Source organism: Emys orbicularis, chromosome 2 (genome assembly GCF_028017835.1).
Source record: "Emys orbicularis isolate rEmyOrb1 chromosome 2, rEmyOrb1.hap1, whole genome shotgun sequence".
NCBI classification, from domain to species: Eukaryota; Metazoa; Chordata; order Testudines; family Emydidae; genus Emys; species Emys orbicularis.
This window is the reverse complement of record NC_088684.1, coordinates 251,023,153-251,042,323: the sequence shown is the minus strand read 5'-3', so window position 1 is coordinate 251,042,323 and position 19,171 is coordinate 251,023,153. Positions and strand designations below refer to the sequence as shown.

Below are 19,171 nucleotides of genomic sequence, written 5' to 3'. Positions count from 1 at the left end.
CTATTCAGGTCTATAATGACAGAGAAAATACATGTTGTTTTTAGAAATAAATAACATATTAGTGTTAATTATTCAGTGTGGAGTAAAACAAAAATCAACTTTATATGGATGTGTTTCCACAGACTAGTCTGTGTTTATCTAACTAAAATATTGTTGTAGTCTACTCCTCCTTCTCAATAAGTTATAGTTACTTTGATAGATATAACTGATCTTTTCCCTACAAGTGACATATATAATATAGTAGTTTTGTCACACTTTCACAAATTGATTATTCTAAGCAATACAATTTTTTATATGTGTTCATATATTTTGCTGGAGGACTGCACAGCAAATTACATTGTTTTCTTTTTCTTCCTGCAGGGTCCCAGAGGAGACAAAGGGCCACCAGGAGAAAGGGTAAGGAACCACAATTGTTGTTCAACTATTTTTGTTATAACAATTGTCTTTGGAGGAACAATAGGAAAGAACCAACCACATTAAAGCACAAGTAATGAAATAAATTCACTTCTGAGAGTTTTGTGTACACACTTTTATAAAAAGATATACTACATGGCAGACCAAATTCTGCCCTGGGTGACACTTGTGCAGCCTGGTTAAGGTGCCTGGGGCTGCCCAGGTGTGAGTTCAGAACTTGGCCTAGTACCTCGTCAATAGTCTGAAGAATAATTTCCAACTGTACACAGTGGAGGCAGGTGACATGAAAATGGAGAAGAAAAGCTGACATGGAAAGGTGCAGACTCAGAGCTGGTTCAAAGCATTGGGTAAAGATAAAACTATGTAAAACACTAAGCAGAATAGACAAAGCCTGCCCTGAGAAGCTTTCACTTATTGTAAATCAAATATATATGGCTTGAAAAAACTTTTGTAGGCAAATGTATGCTGTGTATATTCTACTGGTCTACTGAGAAGGAGGTGTTCATTAGTGGATTTTGTTTATGTAACTGTAAATGAAGATAGTTACATATCTAATTACAACTTTCACATATTCATATTATTTACATTCATTTTCTTTTTCTGGTTTACTTTGGTGTCACACAGCAGTTTTTTTGGGAGGCATATTTTTTATCTTCACAAGGTGCAGTAGTGATGGCTGTGATTTTGCATCATTTTATATCATGGAAATGCCATGATATGGTGTATATTTTGTGTAACGATCACTTACAAGCTTTAAAGCCTACACTGTAAACCATCAAGAAGAATACATATACTTGGGGCTGTATATTTGCTTTTCACTGCTTATTTCTACCTAAATCCATTTAAGAATTATTTTCCCTACTGTAACAATATATAGATTGTATGTGTGTGTATGGTGGTCCCAATCTTGCTCCAGCTGAAGTCAATGGGAGTTTTACCGCTGATTTCATTTGGAGAACGATTTGGGCCCAAAATACAGAGTAAGCTAAATGCTGTCCTCAATCACACCTGTGACTGAAGGCACAGTGTAGCGAGGTTGCATGGGTGTAACTGAGGACAGATTTGGCTCACAGTTTGGTTGTGTATATGCAGTTTCAAGCAATTATAGCAAATGAAGAGTATCATCAATTGCAGTAGAGGGACAGAACAGAAAATCTTTATAGCACTCTGTTTTGCTTCTGTTATCAGATTTGTTACTATATTGGGCCAGATCCACAGCTCATGTAAATTGGCCTCATTGCATTGAGTGTAATGAAGCTATGCTGATTTACACCAGTGGAGGGTTCTGCCCAGCAAGCATCTGCTGACTTCCCCCCAGTTTTCAGGGGCAATTTTGTACACTCAGTCATTTGTGTCCACAGTTGTTGCATTCCCAGTTATTTGTACCTGCAGAAGACTTAATTTGTGACATTTGGGCACAAATGATTATGCCAGTATCTGCTGCCCATACTCACTTTGAATATCCCCTTAGTGCTACTTAGTATGAATAAGGATGGCAGAATCTGGCCTCGTGTGTGCAAATTGTGGGTACAAGATTTGACAGTACTTCAAAATTGAACACCCCAATTTAGCAGCCACTTTTGAGAGCATGGATCTAATAAAATCTCCAAAGAGCCTCAATGCTCTAAAACATAGTAAATGTACTGTTAGGGTGAAATAACATGGCAATGGAAGTTCAGACTGTGCTAACTTTTTAGAAGTTAACAGTCAGCTGAAGTTGCATATATGGGAATGTTGGAGCGTATGTCCTAGCTTCTTTCTTACTTATGATTTCACAAGTTCAGAGTCTTCTTCAACTACTCCTAACATTCACTTCATTTTCATCTTTTTGACTCTAGGGTCTACCAGGTGTACCCGGCATAGATGGTGAAGATGGTCCACCAGGGCCACCAGGCCTCCCTGGTCCTCCAGGTCTTGGCGGAGTAAGACATCCAAATTTTCATTACTGAAACTGATCATCCATGCATTGTAGCATCTGATGATTAAATATACATATATCAGAAAATAAAGGCATTTCACTTTAGAATAGGATAAAACATTCTGTTGGGCTTGGAATGGGATGGGATTCTTCATTCCATTTCACTGAAATGTTCTTCAAGGGGTATATTTGGGATGATGAATTTGGGACCCATATAAATGTCAGTTGGGTGCTTAGCACATGCATGAAGGGGAGAATTAACTCCTTGATTCCCTAATGCTATTTTTTTTTCTTGTCTGAACATCTCAGATCTGTGCACCCATAACATATTTTTGTTATTCAGGAATTAACTAAATGAAATCCATACTGATTAAGCTCATGGGCAAACAAGACAGCACTTTTTGCTGTTGGCTTCAGGTGAGGGGAAGTTAGTATTGAAACCAAGTGTAGAAATAATATAAAATATATAAAATATAAATAAAATAAAAATGTAGTAAACATACTGTTATGGTGAAACAACATGGCAATGGAAGTTCAGACTGTGCTAACTTTTTAGATGTTAACAGTCAGTGTTGAAGTTGCGTATATGGGAATGTTGGAGAGTATGTCCTAGCTTCTTTCTTACTTACTAGCAAATAAACTACATCTTTCTTCCCTCTGAATTTTTCAGTATGAACAATATTACTGTCTCAGAGCTTAAATGGATGGTGTCTCCTCTAGCCTTCTTGCAGAAACAATGTGTGCTTCGCTTGTTCTCAGAAGGCCTTGATATGCCTGTTTAACCTTTTGAGTACCCTACATTAACATCATGAGAGGCATAAGGTCTTAGAGATGACGTGTTAATGGGCAGGCACTGTAAATCCCTGGGGCACCAGGGAGATTAACCCACTTTCATCTTCACTGGGAAAAGAAATGGGTTTTTTTGTTTGTTGTTTTTTGTTTTTTCCCTTTTAGCAGACATAAAACTGAAATAAAAAGATTAAGTTAAAATAATAGGAATTTAAAAGGAATCCAAAGCATGAAAGGAATATTTTCTACTTCATCTTGGGTTAAGAGTTGGACAGAGCATTTTCTCTCTAAAGATTTCAGTAAGGAAAACCTCTCCTATAAAAATCTGCAAGGCTCATGTTGATGGAAATGCATAAAGTCCACTATAGTTTTCTTGAGAATGTAGGCACTTCAGATATTCTGAAAAGCTGCAGAGCCCTAGCTCATTGCAGGCTCAAAGGGGTGGAACATTAAGTCCAGCTGGTTGGTGCAAGGATAAATGTACATAGCGTCTCAAATTGAGACTTGTCCAAAATGATTTAGGTGATTTAAGAATATTTACCTCTTCTAAATGGGCGTAAGTTTTATGTGCTGAATTTTCAACTCACATTATCAGTTTCTCTCAGCTACTGTTGAATAAATGTTGCTGAGAGAGTTGTGTGAAATGGCATAATTATTACTAAGGAAAATTTATTTTTTTGAATAAACACAAATGCACTCAGTAAATGTTGCCATTATTATAGATTTTAAGGAAATTAAAGTAAACCATTATCCAGAAAATATAACAAAAATCAGATAATCTGAGCATATAAAATAAATCTAAAAGCCTGATAGTATTAATGAAGTTCTTATGTGTAATATGAATTTCAAACATTTTCTCTCCTACAGAACTTCGCTGCTCAGTATGATCCATCTAAAGCAGCTGATTACGGCCATGGACCCATGGTAGGCAAACATTCTCCTTCATTCAACAACTTACATAGATATGTTTATTAAATGTTTCATTTGGATCCTTACTACATATCTTACATGTATCATAACTGACAACATAGTTTAAAATGTATGTGATGATCATATCAGAGTCTGAGACAATATAAAGATTTTGCTGCCCTTTTGATGTAGGGCAATTGAAAATGTTTGCAGTACATTCTTAGATCTAGACCCTCTGCTGGTGTATCTCAGTGTAGTTCCTTTGACATCAGTGGAGCTATGCTGATATAGACCAGCTGACGATCCAACCCTTATTTTGTCAGGGAAGCTCATGTTCTGATCTTAGGTAATAATTTCGTTTTATTCACTATCCCTTTCCCCATAATGAGACATAAGAAAATTGTGTTTTGGGAATGAAGAAACTTGACAGTGAAATTAATCTCAGTCATACCAAGATGGACCTGGTAAGAGCTACCTCAGCTAATTCATCTCAGCACCATTGATATGATGAACTTGTGGAAGCAAGTTCTGCCCCCATGACTGTACAACTCCGTTGACTTCATTGGGGTTGCATGGGTTTAATAAGGGCATAATTTGGTCCCTGGATTCCGTGTTGAGTCATTTACTCCCAATGCTTATCACATCTAAGAGTAATTAGGCAAAACAGACATATAAAATACGTCTCCCAATACAGAGTGAGTTGAGTAAAGATCAAATTGTATTTGATAAAAAACATATAGGCAAAGCCCATTCTGAGGGAGAGCCTTTTCTACCTACTGCTGTTAAATCTGTAGAAAGGGACGTTTTAGAAGTATATTTGCTTCTCCATTTGGATCATGTTGCCTGTGTATGTGGATAGCAGAATATGGGCTAAATTCTGCCTTCAGTTACATCTGTGTAACCCTATTGTAGTCAGAGGTGTAAATTAAGGTAGAATTTGTCACTTGTCTCCAGGAACAGTGACTACACACAATATCAGTGTTGCCAATGTACCTAAAATGTAATCAGTGAGTTAAATTCTGCCCTATTTTACAGCTGTGCAAGTTACTAGTACTGTATGAGTAAATTCTGTTAGCATGAATGCGAATAATGCACCCATATGGCAAGAAGAATGGACTCCTTAATCATATCCAAAACTTGTGTGATTTCATAGTGAGAAATCTCTTAGATCTTGACTTTTAGCAAAATCTGCTTGTAGGAAATATTTTATTCTTTATTTCTAAATGCCACAGAAAAAAAACATAGGGAAAAATATGGGTGTGGAATTCACCTTCATGCAGAGAGCCAGTGCAAGGCCTATGTATCACTCCAGTCCTACTTAGACCCTATTTGAGGGTTTAAGTGAGACAAGTAGTCCACAGGCCTTGTGCAGGGAGTCCACATAGCGGGAATTTTACTCCAAATCATTACATATTTTGGTAACCATATCATGTATTGTAAAATACAGGTTGCGCAGTCTCACCACCTACTAAGATTTCTCTTGATCCCATAGGGAAATGTCCTTCTTTCAATAGGCATATGTTGCTTTCATTAGTTTTAATGAGGACTGTTCACATTTTTAAGAGACCCTAATGTTACATAATCTAATGTATGTATTTTAGATTATTATAATCTGTTAATACTTAATTATTTCAGTTATGACATAAAGCACTCTAGATCCCATAAAATATGAATTTGTATGATGGAAGTTTAGATAGATGAGTTTGGGGTGGCTTATTTGTTTGTTTCTGTGTTTGCTCTGTAATATATAAAACAATTGTTAACAGATTGTGTGCTTGTCTATTAACAATCCTCTTTAAGGACATAATTTGGGTTCATAATATCCGTTTAGCAAAATAAACTTGTAACACTTTATGGATTGCTCTATGAAGTTCAAAAAAATGCAAAGTGGAGAATTTAAATGAAAATAATTTCTCTAGATCTGGCAAAGTATTACATATGCAATGTATACACAGAGTCACTTTCCAAAGTAGTACACTGACAGGGATTTTGCAGCATATAGTAATAGTAGCATATATAATCATTCATTATCTAGATTTTTTTTCCTCTTATTGCCCTGCCATGATATCAGTTTTCATTTTTCAATATCTCTTCCTTTCCTTTGAAGAGCCACTGACACAGTCGAGAGACCCTAAAATGTAACATTCTTTAACAATGGCTTTTTTGTTGTTTGTTTATGACTGTGGGGATGTGCATAGTTGTGACATCATCCTTTCACACTGCCTGTTTGCTCACAAGAATAGTGCAGGCAAGCCAAGAGGAGGAATGACCGTGTGCAAGGGCACTTGTATCATATCCTCACCTACAAGCCAAAAAGAAAGTAGGAAGTCTAATGACTTGTCAGCATTGGCAGTGTGCCTTTAATAGTTTCATTATATCCCATATATACTGGGGTGAGTTGGTGGTAAGCTAGTAGGCGAAGCAGAGTCAGGGAACTCCTAGGTTCTATTCCCAGCTCTGCCTTTGACTGGCTGTATGCTTGAGACAGATCACTTTAACCTCCTGTGCTTCAACTATTACACAATGGCAGCTATAATCCCTTCCTACCCCTCGGGAATGTTGTCAGACTTAATGAATTAATGTTTGTAACATATTTTGTGCTCCTCAAATGAAAGGTGCTAGATAATGGCCAAGTATTATTATTATTATGCTAACGGGTTTTTTATATATTTTTTTCTAGGGTATAATGGGACCCAGAGGCCCACCTGGAACAAGTGGACCCCCTGTAAGTGTATTCATATTGCAGTCATTGGGGTGGGGAGAAGGAGTATATGCGTATAGAATATGAATGGTGTATTCTATAAGATGATATTAAGAAAACTTATTTCTTCTAGGGTGCTCAAGGTTTCCAAGGACCTGCTGGTGAGCCTGGTGAACCTGGTCAAACAGTAAGTAGATTTTCCCCCCCTTACTGTTAAATTGAAGTGGATCTGAACTCCGAATGTTTTATTTATGGGCATGTCCAGGGATATTTGAATTTGTTGTTTCTGTTTGCTCCTGTCACAGAGATAGGCCTGAGCAGTGAGGCTCAGACTTCCACAAGTCTAAAGTCAACTGGCTTCCACAAAACTTGGGATGGAAGGACTCAGAACCAGGGTCCCATGTCAGGCCCATCTCTAATTCAAATTGAACATCAAAGCAACTGAGCAGTCTCACTTCAATTGTCCAACTTCACATAATCCTTGTGCTTTTTTTATAGGGTCCCGTTGGTTCCCGTGGTCCAGCTGGTCCTCCTGGAAAGGCTGGTGAAGATGTAAGTAGTTATTAAACACCATTCATCTTCATTAGAGTCAGATGTTCCTGATTAAAATCTCTAAATTAAACTAATATTATTTAAATGGCACCCCTAGGTGCTCTGGTGACAATTACTTGAAAGTGTAAAACACACACCAAAAAATAAACCATAACTCCCCAAACCATTGATTTTATAGAAATCATGTTGCATTTTGCAAACATAATGTAAAACAGACAAATTTTAAATCTTTCCATATGTGACTTCAAGCCTCAAAAATACAGGAAACGTGAAATTAAAGCAAATGTAGCATCCATGTACTTAAGATAACCTCCATCAATTTTTAAAAAGTGGTTCCATTTCCTTAGTTACACAACTAGTTTTCTTTTCTGTCACTTTTTAGGGTCACCCTGGAAAACCTGGAAGATCTGGTGAGAGGGGCGTTTCTGGTCCTCAGGTGAGAAATCACCTATCATATTTTAAACAGAATAATTGTCTTGTAGTTGATAAAACCTGGGGACATTTAGGAAAAGGAACATATTAGCAGACTAGTAATACTGGCCTGAATGGGCTACTCTGCTATTCTGCTGCCATTCCATACCCTAAGGGATTCTTCTGTATGTATATTCTTGTGTATGGAGCTAGAGATTCTGTGTATCAGAAACGTTTAGGGGCTCATATTAATTTTTTTTTTGGTGGGGGGAGGATATTGCACAGGAAAAGGAGAGTAGATCCTTTAGTGTAGAAGACTACACTAGTATAGAACATATTTGATGTCCTAACAACAGCTATGATCTACACCCTATGCATCCCACACAAGAACTTGGCAATTGGCTGCTTATTGTTAATAATTTTGCTTAGTAGTTAAGGGCCTGACCCTGTGAAGGATGGAAATTGACAATGCTGAGTATTTCACAGGTTCAGGCTCCCAGCCTATAGCTAAAAGCTTTTTCCTAATTTATTAATCTGGTCAATACATGAGTATATTTTGTGAAAGTTATCGTTTTTCCCTTTAGTTATAATTGCTAATGTGAGAGACAGTCCTTCACTCTCCCTCTGTTTCCTTTAAGGGTGCTCGTGGTTTCCCTGGAACTCCTGGTCTGCCCGGCTTTAAAGGAATTAGGGTGAGCGTATTTCTTACCTATGTGGTCAAGTCTGAAAATATCTCAGGATATTGAAGTCCCCATAAATCTTTCACAGATTAATGTATGTGAGAGACATTGTAAATATATGGACTAGCAAAATGAGTCTTATTAAACCCTTGAGTGTGTCCGTGATATAACAAAATGGAAGAAAAAACAACCATATGATTAGCATTGAGGGATAGTGGAAAGATGGACCTTCCACATGTGAATGACAGTTTGTAGGCATGAATAAAGATTTGCAACAAGATACATTTTAATGATTATTTTTATCCAATATAGGGACACAACGGTCTGGATGGTCAAAGGGGACAAGCTGGTGCTCCAGGTGTCAAGGTAAAAACTAAATCAGAATAATGGCGTTTAAAACATAGGGCACTTACAACTTCTTCCAGCAAAATACACATGCTATTATCTCCAATTCCTCTCCTACATTGTCACCTAAACATTTCTCAGGATGAAATAATTCCAACATCAGTTGACCCATGTAACAGAAACACATGTCATTTCTTAACAAGAGGGATCATGTCTGGGGCCTTGAGCTGTTACTCATGAGAGTAGTTCTACTGAGTAAGAGCTGCAGGATTGGACCCCTAATGATTAGCTTTCCAGCAGTATTAAAACAATCATGATTCTCCTGCCCCTACATCCTAAGTCCCACACAAGAACTTGGCAATTGGCTGCTGTAAGTCCATTACAATGAAAATCTCTCCCCTTCCTGAAAAATTTTGTTGCTTAGCCAGGTATTGTGGTGCTGCCTTCTGTTAGAACATTGACAGTTAGTGAAGTTGCTTTAGTTGAGATTGAGTTGGCCTTTCTGAGCTTTTTTCTTCACAGTGCCACACTTTAGCAACAGATTTAAAGAGCAGAACTGAATTTAAACATGGCAGAGAAATGCAGAATCACATAAACATAGACATTTTTAACAACGTATTAGGTTCCCCATCTAGTCATTCTTTCTTTCCTTCATACTTTTCCTTCCTTTTCATTTCAGTCCTTCATAGCAATGTTGATAGAAACAACCAATTGGGAGCTGGGATGCTTCTGCTTATTTCATACTAGAGGTTGGATTTTGACAGTTATTAAATCAGCAAACCACAAATTTCACACAAAATTCCTTTCTTCACTTTTTTCTGGGAGCCTGGTAATAAATGCTGTTGATTATAGTACAGAATTCTCATATCTCTATGCAGCATGCTATCTGATTGCTGACTTCTTTAATGGCAAGCTATTAGGCTATCAACATTTCTGTTAAATACTTGTAGGTGAAAATGAGACAAAAATAGTGAAATGAATGAGAGAGCAATTATTAACACATAATGACTGGAAATAGATTAAGCCAAATTCACTAATGGTGTATCTGTGCTGATTACAGGGAAGTTACACCAGGGTTAAATCTGGCCTTTTCACTTCTTTGCAGGACCCATGATTCGGGGAGAACAGATATATTCACAGGGACTAATTTACATGAATCCATGACATATAGAGTGCAAATTATAACACTGATTCATAAGGCTAAATGAGCCACTATTTAGGGAATTTTAGCTCTGCTACACATTATACCTATTTATACCTTTTTATTGTCACAAACCAAATACATCATATGGTATCACTGCATACAAATATATGTTACACTGTCAACCAGCAAAATTTATTTGTTCTCAAATTAGATTGCAACAGTTCTTGCAAAACCATATTGTAGCTTCATAATACTTCTACAGAACAAAATATTAGTCCTCTAGCACAGTGATTTATTCACCTATGGGACAGCATCCAGGGCAACATCTAGTGGTCAAAGGACAGAAAAAGGTGTGTTTAGTTGGATGACTCCCATACATATCTCTGATCACTTGCCTCAAGATACAAAGCACTGGGGGAATGACTTACTTCTGGCTATTAGATGGAGTGGGCTGACCCAACATTTGTAATCATGACCTAAGGCAAAAATAAGGGGGGGGGGGGGGGGGGGCAAAAAAAAACCTACTGAAAAATACTGATCAAATCTGGTCTTTTACTCACTGTATGAGTATGTTCTACATGTTAGATATGTAAAGTTAGGGACTTTAGGGGCAGATATACTCTTACTGAGGACAGTGGTATGATTCCCATTGAGATCAGTAAGAGTAAAATCAGGCCCTTAAAATCTCTGTAGGGGCATTGAGCAGTCCATTAGAAATGTAATGTAGGCCTAACTGATGAACAATTTTTTTATTGTTAATAGGGTGAACCTGGTGCCCATGGTGAAAATGGTAGCCCAGGACAAGCTGTGAGTATTTGTTATTGTTCATAATGTAGAAAATTACTAAATCTGTAGGATATTTCTCAGCTAACTCTTCTAATGCTTGCCAATCACTGTGATCAATTTTGTTAAAGTCAGTCATCCTAATATAACAGTGCATGTTTAACTGGAATGACATTCTTTGCCTGATCAGAATTAAAATCTGAAACCTATTCCTCTGAAGGATGTTAATACAGTGATGGAGGCAAAACTTGCTCAGTCAAAACTTGAAGTCATGTCTTGCTCAGTGAATGTTTTGCCACACATGTACAAAATAACTAATTAAATGTATTCTTCCAGGGTGCTCGTGGCCTCCCCGGTGAAAGAGGAAGAGTAGGTTCTCCTGGACCCACTGTAAGTGACTTCATATCTGTATATTTTACTTGCCATAAGTCATATTTACTGTGCCTTTTCAGTAGATATTCTTTAATCCTGTGTCAGAAGTTAATTCTCATATTTTTCTCCTGTAGGGTGCTCGTGGAAGTGATGGCAGCGCTGGCCCCACCGGTCCTGCTGTAAGTTACAACTTTGGTCATTTGGGGCAGAGGGGTGGTGTTATTTTAGGTCTTGTAGCCATCTCCTGAATTATGCAGAATTTTCTGTTTATGATTGTCTGTGAACCAGCAGGGAGTCAGTAAAATATGAAGTATAATGTCATTTTCAGTCACCACTTGCTGAGATTCTCAGACATTAACATTGGTAGAACATACCTGACATTTGAAAGGATCAAATTGTACTCTCATTTACTCATTTATATACCAAATGGACCAGGCAGCTGGGATTTTATTTTACTTTTCAAGGGCAAAACCAGACCATTTTAATTGTTTCAAAGGCAATTTTCTCACACTGAAACAAATTCAGACGAGTTACTACTGATGTAAAATCCTAATTGGTGGCTGACTTAAGTGAAATCACTCTGGATTTACACTGATGTACAATCCAAATCAGACCTCTGTGTGTGCAGAATTACTAACTTTGGCATACCAAATTTCAACGTGTAGGTGATTTAATGTCTGATCCTCCTCGAGACTTACTTTAAAAAAAACCCAAGTGCTTTTCCGCTTCCATTCTCCATGCTTCTCAGAATTAAAAACATTCCAAACATCAAGATGATGGAAGTTCAGCAAATGGCTACTTTTCATGCATATTACTTCTGATATGGATTTTTAGCATACATTTATTGCATACGTATCGTACAGGGTTTTTTTAATGTTAGCAGATACAACCATTGTGGTTATTACCTCTGGGTTAAAAATCATAGAAAAGCAGGATCACGGTGGTTCCTTCAGTTATATAGTACATTGGATAGAAATAATCTACCAAATTCTCCTCTCAGTTACACTGGGAAACCACATTGACTTCATTTGGATCAATGGGGGTAGTTGCTGTTGATGAATTACCCCAGTGTAATTGAGAGAAGGTCTTAGCCCAATAGAAACAGAATGAGATGATGACAGTACCAATAATCGGTGAATCATAGTTATGCTTTCCCTTAATAATTTAAGAAAAAATAACACTTTTTTGTGTCGTTAAGAAGAGCAAAATAAATGAAGGCTATAAATCCACCAAAACAAAGAGATTTAGTGCTATCCCTAACTCATCCTGTTGTGTCTAGGTTCTGTCTGCCAGAATATTTGTCCCATAATAATTCCAAGCATCAAGTCTCACAGCAGCATCTAGATATGACAGGGCCAGTGGAACGGCAGGTTAATGCTGAAATATCTTTGCTTTTTCCATTTTTAAAAACAGAGCCACTTTAGTTGAATAAAGATGTTTATGTTAATATCATCCTGAGAGTCTACGTCACAAATATAATACAGTTTGCCACCCTATGGCCCTATGGCCAGGTCATACCCCAGTTCTGTATTGTACTTAGTGAAGTAGAGATTGAAACAGTTGAATGGCTAAGGTGCTGCATAACTGTTTAAGTAAGGCAACCCACAGTGACTAGTGCTTACTGTGGATTGCCACAGTTACAGAGCATAAGTTGTCTCCTATTCATCACAATGGAAGTGAAGTCGCCTTTTGTCTCATCCACCCACAAATCCTGGTTTCCTTTTGGAGGTAATCATGGTAACTATTGTACAATCCATTCACATCTTAGGGTCAAATCCTGCCCTTTGCTGCCCTATGGCCAGATCCATCACCTATTGAAGTCAATGGAAGGACTCACATTGACTTCAGTGGGAGTTGCTTCAGGCACTAGAGTGCAAGGTAATGCAAAGAGTTGAGGGAACCTTTCCCTCTCCCGTGCAAGCAGCTGGCCAGTTGCCCTACACAACACACATGCCTAGTGCAGTGGGGTGTACAGTTGATAAGCATCAGCAGCAAGGAGTAGCTGGTGCACTGCTCCTGGCCAGAATAACATGCTCCCCCTTTGTTTGTTGTGGTAGTTTGCTGTGAGTCATCCTGCCTGGCACCAGCAGATGGCTGCCTCTGCCCATCCTGTACTTTCCTGCCCTGGTCATGTGTTTTGGTTCTTAGACAGGAGTCTTCCCTCATTTATAAAGTCTTAACCCACAATGCAAATATTATTCAGCATCAATCCTATTTCTAATTGTTTATAGAAAGCTGATCTTGTCACTTCTGAGATTCAGAAGATGTATTGATAAGTAATTGATCAGATACATTCGTATTTTGCCATATATTTATTTCAGCAACTAAGGTGCCTGTGTTTTCAGTAATCTCTCTAAACACTTTGTCTCTTTCATTTTGTAGGGCCCCATTGGTACTGCTGGTCCTCCAGGTTTTCCAGGTGCTCCTGGTGCCAAGGTATGAATATCTTCTTTTAGAGGAAGGTGAAATGTACCATCTAATTCTTATGCACAGCAAAATGTGCACTCACATCTGACACTGCAGTGCTTTCAAACCAAACATTATTGTTACAGATCAGAATGAGGAAAAACCCTTACAATCTTTTGGAAATATTATTACATATATACATAAGTAACAATATTTTGAAATATGGCAGCTTTTCCGCACAGCTAGACTATTTTAATTTATTTTTTCCTAAATAATCACAGGGAATGTTTGCCCCAAATGATCATAGGGAGCATGTGCCCAAAAGGATTACATAAAACATGTTGATTGCATACAGGATTGTAAAGTCCAGCTGAGGGCTCTTTGGTACAAATCTGTTCCATATTCAGCACTCAAACTGATTGCCGCATTGGCATTGATATAAACTGAACTTCTCGGAGCAGAATGAATGCAGAATAATCTTTAGAAGAAATGCCAGTAAGAGACTCATACTCTGGACCTGAGAGCAAGATTTCCTCTATAGTTAATAATAGATTAGATTAAATCTGAATCTAAGAAATGAACAGATAAAGACACTTATGGAGATATAGAGCCTGGTTCATCACTACTTCACACCTTGTGCAGTTATGTATACCTGTGACAAGTGGAGGTGAAACATGCCAGATCAGCATGGTAGCATTTTACACCCACTTGTCACAGGTATCAAAAACTACACAAGGTGCAGGTTGGTGGAGAATCAGGCTCCTTATTTCCTGAGTTCCAAAAATTACTATGAAGAATCTACAATTAAAAATAATTATAGCTTCACTTTAACCCTCAAGTAAATAACTTGTCCCCATTGCAGATTATAGGTTAGATAATCCATTTGCTGTAGGTCAGATCTTGGAGTTCTTATTGAGTTAAAACTCCCATTAAATAAAATGGGATTTTTTGATGGAGAAAGAATGGCAGGGTTTAGGCCAGTGAGTCAAGTTATGCCCCATTTGGGAGCTGTATTGACAACTTGCCAAGAGGCCAAGGGCTACACTGATTTTGAATTAGCTAGAGTAGTTTGCTGGTGCTACCCTCCTCCTTAATACAGATGTGCTTCCCACAAAGATTACATGTGCCAGCAGACAAATCTATCTTGATTCATATTTAGATCAGAATGATGGAGAATTGTTTGCTGGGATCCTTAGTCTTTACAAACTGAAACTCTGTATTGAAGATGAGGACGCATGCAGGCAATAGCTTTAGAAACCAAAGAAAACCTTACCCAGAGTGCATCCAGTAACACCAGAGAGTTTGTGCAGTCAGTTTATGAATACATAAGTAATCAGAACAATTATGGGTCCAAGGGCTGAGTTTTAAAGATTCTGTCTCAGCTAAGATAGCCTCTAATTCTGATGTACCGTTGAAAAAAAAAAAGGTAAGATCCCATAAAAAGGTGTAATTGATACCCTGCCAGTAGCTTATTATAAGTTCAGATGCAAAAAAATTAAATTGGCCATCCCTTGCTTGGAGGCACTTTGAGACCGATTCACGGTTGCCCTGCACCTTGTGTCATTATTTGCAGCCGTGCAGAATGGTTCCATAATTGACTTGCTGTGTGATCTTGGATAATAATATATGGTCTCATTTTTCAGGGGTGCTGGGGACCCACAGCTCCCATGAAAGCCACTGACTTCCATGGGAACTACATAGGCTTCCAAGGCTCAGTGCCTCTGAAAACAGGTAAAAAGGCTATGTCTACACCGTGACCTCGGAGTGTGATTCCCCGGATCGTGTACGTACACTCATGTTAGTTCTCGTTGAGCTAGCACAAGTATAAATAGCAGTGTAGCTGCGGTAGCATGGGTAGAGGCAATGGAGGCACAGCTGAGCAGTACCAAGTGCACACCCACCCACCTAACCCCAGTGGGTATGTATTTTGCACAGCTCAGCCATGCCTCTGCTGTCACTACTCGTGCTACCATGGCTACAGTGCTAGTTATACTCACGGTAGCTTTCATCGAGTACATGTACACGACTTGGGGAATCACACCGCAGCTCATAGTGTAGACATAGCCTCAGTTTCTTCATATCTCACACAGCAATAACAAATGCTGACATTTATTATTAATCTCAGGTTGCAGTGGTATTAATAGTGTATACTGAAAGATACCATGCTGTGGTATATCTACTGCACTGTTCTTGTAAATGAAAGGTCTGATACCATTTTCTCAAATAGGGGGATATTGGAGCTGCTGGTGCTGTCGGTCCCAGTGGTCCTGCTGGTCCAAGAGGTGAGCCTGGACTTCCTGGTGCTTCTGGCCCCGTTGGCCCTGCAGTAAGTTAGCTTCAATCTTGCTATCAGCAAATGTGAATTCTTGGAGCTCGGGGGAGTAAGCAGAAGATTATATTAACCAATACCTTTTGTCTTTCTTATTAGGGCAACCCTGGTGCTAATGGCATTGCTGGTGCTAAAGGTGCAGCTGTAAGTATCTCTAAATTCAAGCTGAGTTGCTTCAGAAAGCATGTTTCAATTAAAGTGACAAAGAAGATAATGAGATTGTTACGTTCTTTCTTTTTTGCTTAACAGGGTCTTCCTGGTGTTGCTGGTGCTCCTGGTTTGCCTGGTCCTCGTGGTATTCCTGGACCTGCTGGCCCAGCTGGTGCAGCTGGTGCTAGAGGACTTGCTGTAAGTGGCATAGTCTATAGTATATCTCTATTTTATAATGGCCAAAGTATCCACACTTGTAAAACCTGCTGGATATATTTTATCTTTAATGACAAACATTTTAGTTTTTCTTTCCAAGGCATTTCAAGTTACACATAGCAGCTCACTTCCATGTTTTGCCACCTCTTGGCTTGTTGTGACTTAAGAATTCATATGTTGCACATCCTTACGGTGTGATGACCATAAAGCTCAGTAGTTCTTGCACACTAATGCTATCCAAACTTGTGTAAGGCAGAAAGATCCAACAACAGTCTTAGTGCCAGGCCCTCGGCTGGTATAAAGCCAACTGAGCAGCAGGCCCTGAATGCTTTAGGTCAATTGAGGTTATTTTAAATGATCTTTTAACATATTGCTTTCTATGAATTGTTCCATGTGTGTTAAACCAAAAACATCCATCAGACGCATACCAGGAATGGCCCCTGATTGTCTATCAAAATAGAACGATGCAGGATACCCCCATTACATTATTGAATAGTTCTTTGCTGCATAGAAAGCTTGCACAGGTGGAAGAAAGTATTTTTTTAGGGTGTTTAATTCTGTGACCTCTTTGCTTGAATCTAGGGTGAGCCTGGCCCTGCTGGATCCAAGGGAGAAACTGGTAACAAGGGTGAACCTGTGAGTATGGTAGCACGTGAAACGTGTTTCAGTGAATGGATTTTACTGTAGCCTGTCGCGTAAGATTCTGATCTTTTTCTCTATTCACATTAAAACAGGGTGCTGCTGGTGCACCGGGTCCCGCTGGTCCAAATGGTGAGGAAGGCAAGAGAGGCTCTACTGGTGAAGCTGGTGCTACCGGCGCTCCTGGTCCAGCAGGTCTAAGAGTAGGTTCTCCTTGCACATTTCAGCCATAAGCAAAAAAGAAGGGAAATGACACAGCAAAGCTAGAACGACAAATACAAATAAAGAAATGAAGAGTCATTAATGCTGCTATCCTTACTATTCCGGCTAAGTCTAGCCCCCTTGGAATGTGCCCATTGAACAGATATTGTATCCAGTGATCTGAGCCATTTCCGCATAGTACATATTAATGCTGCAAATTATGCTTGTCCTCAAAGTATATGTTTATGGTTGGTTTCAATTATTGTTGTTTGTTAAATATTTATTGTTTTTAGAGGCCCATAAATGCACTTAGCCCTTTAAAAACACATTGATACACATAAATGTAATCGAAAGCAAGAGACTCGATCCTGCCAGGCTGGGAGTATCTCTGACAAGGTGCTGATAGCACCTCCAGCTGAAGGGGAGCAAGACCAGCTTCCTGCAGGAGGCACTCAGCCCCTCATAGGATCTGGTGCTCACCCGGAGAGGAAAGAAAAGGGAATGCTAATCCCACATGTGTTTCAGATGAAGATTAGTGATTGGCTATAGACAGAAAGGCCCCGATATTGCAATCTGAGCTGCATGGGCAGTTCCTTGTACTCATGTGGAACGTGCCAGGAGTCAGTAAGGCTCTGCATGGGTGCAAGGGCCCACCTGCATGGATCAGATTAGAGGATCATCCCCAAAATCTGGCCCCAGATCCAGAGTTGAATTTTACCAAACACTGAGGGTGCTCAGACCAAAAGTCCTGGTTCAACCCATTAGAGCTCTGGGAAAACACAAAGTTTGGATCTCTCTTGGGATCCAGATTTCCCCACAATTGAGGGTGCTCAGATTCAGACTCATCTGAGATACCAGCAGTTCTGGTTTGTATTCTGAGCTTTAGCAAACTCTGCCTTAGCAAGTGACTTAATCTCTTTTCCATTCTTAATCTGTTTTGTGTTTGTTATTCGTAGGGCGTTCCTGGGTCTCGTGGTCTCCCTGGATCTGATGGCAGAGCTGGTGGTATGGTGAGTTTTTATACAATTTACTTCTAGTCAAGCAGTGTAATGCAGGATTTCTTTAGTTATATATATGGATGATGGCTAATTATCTCTGCCTCGGTTTTAATTTTTTTTTTTAATTTTTTTTTTTTTTGGTAGGGACCTGCTGGAAGCCGCGGTGCTCCTGGTCCCGCTGGTGCTAGGGGTCCTAGCGGTGATTCTGGTCGCCCTGGTGAGCCTGGCCTCCTCGGTCCAAGAGTAAGTCTGAACTCAGTAGCTTTGCTGGAGAATTGCAAAAAGGGAAATGACTTACATTTTGTGGGAGAAAACTATTCAAAAATGAGAGGATATTTTTGTCCATTATCACAGAGGATAACTGGCAAATTTCCATCAGCCTGTCATTATACAGATCTCTTGGTATTATGAGTGCTTTCTTCAACAAAATGATTAAACAACATCAAAACATTTAATGAAATTAATTATTATTATATAGTGCTATCTTGGTAGCAACTAAGGGCCCCAATCATGGACCAGGACCCCATTGTGCTAGGCACTGTACAAACACAGAACAAAGAGATGGTCCCTGTCCCAAAGGTGATTCCACTGATTATTACTAAGGCTACGTTTATGTCATGGAATACGGAATCTGTGACTTCCAGAGACCTCAGTGACATTTTCTGCTTCAGCCTCTGAGGCCATGGGACTGGAGCTGGCAGCCAGAGTGGCCCCGGCAGGGTTCCAGCAATGGGTGATAGCCTCCTCAGCGTCCCCGACAACCTCTTCAGGGGGCCTTCCTCAGGGTTCCAGTGACAGACGACAGCCTCATACGCATGGGAGGGAGGGAGGGAAGAGAGGGAACCCTGCAGTTCTCAGCCACCATGGTGGCAGGAGACACTATGGAGCTCCAGCAGCAAAAGTCACAGACAGGTCACGGCTTCCGTGAATTTTTGTTTATTGCCCATGACTTATACTGTATGTGATTTATACTAAAAATAACCATGACAAAATCTTAGCCTTAATTATTACTTATACAATGTGGTAATTATGATCATAGTTCAAATTTGTGTGTCTGTTACAGTTTTCTCTAAGCCACATTGGCCCATGTTGTTAGTCATGTTAACTGAAAGAACAATAAATCTTGTCCATAAATTCACATGAGTTGATAGGTTATCTAGAACTCTATACTGCTCTCATTAAAGTCAGTAGCAAAACTCCCATTGAGTTCAGTG

At 39.2% G+C, this 19,171-nt stretch overlaps 2 protein-coding genes across 2 annotated transcripts in view; both read left to right on the top strand.

The window, feature by feature from the left end:
- The window catches only part of LOC135873845 (collagen alpha-2(I) chain-like), a 65,588-nt gene extending 50,407 nt beyond the window's left edge, over positions 1–15,181 (top strand). The window contains exons 2-15 of the mRNA XM_065398457.1: positions 361–396; positions 2,253–2,336; positions 3,989–4,045; positions 6,711–6,755; positions 6,865–6,918; positions 7,230–7,283; positions 7,666–7,719; positions 8,333–8,386; positions 8,687–8,740; positions 10,626–10,670; positions 10,983–11,036; positions 11,153–11,197; positions 13,401–13,454; positions 15,068–15,181. Coding sequence (XP_065254529.1) covers positions 361–396; positions 2,253–2,336; positions 3,989–4,045; positions 6,711–6,755; positions 6,865–6,918; positions 7,230–7,283; positions 7,666–7,719; positions 8,333–8,386; positions 8,687–8,740; positions 10,626–10,670; positions 10,983–11,036; positions 11,153–11,197; positions 13,401–13,454; positions 15,068–15,181 — 804 coding nt within the window. The remainder of the gene's footprint in view (positions 1–360; positions 397–2,252; positions 2,337–3,988; positions 4,046–6,710; positions 6,756–6,864; positions 6,919–7,229; positions 7,284–7,665; positions 7,720–8,332; positions 8,387–8,686; positions 8,741–10,625; positions 10,671–10,982; positions 11,037–11,152; positions 11,198–13,400; positions 13,455–15,067) is intronic.
- Positions 15,182–15,274: 93 nt separating this feature from the next.
- Positions 15,275–19,171, top strand: part of COL1A2 (collagen type I alpha 2 chain) — a 29,935-nt gene continuing 26,038 nt past the window's right edge. Inside the window, exons 1-8 of the mRNA XM_065398456.1 lie at positions 15,275–15,342; positions 15,652–15,750; positions 15,853–15,897; positions 16,003–16,101; positions 16,702–16,738; positions 16,854–16,961; positions 17,916–17,969; positions 18,102–18,200. Coding sequence (XP_065254528.1) covers positions 15,275–15,342; positions 15,652–15,750; positions 15,853–15,897; positions 16,003–16,101; positions 16,702–16,738; positions 16,854–16,961; positions 17,916–17,969; positions 18,102–18,200 — 609 coding nt within the window. The remainder of the gene's footprint in view (positions 15,343–15,651; positions 15,751–15,852; positions 15,898–16,002; positions 16,102–16,701; positions 16,739–16,853; positions 16,962–17,915; positions 17,970–18,101; positions 18,201–19,171) is intronic.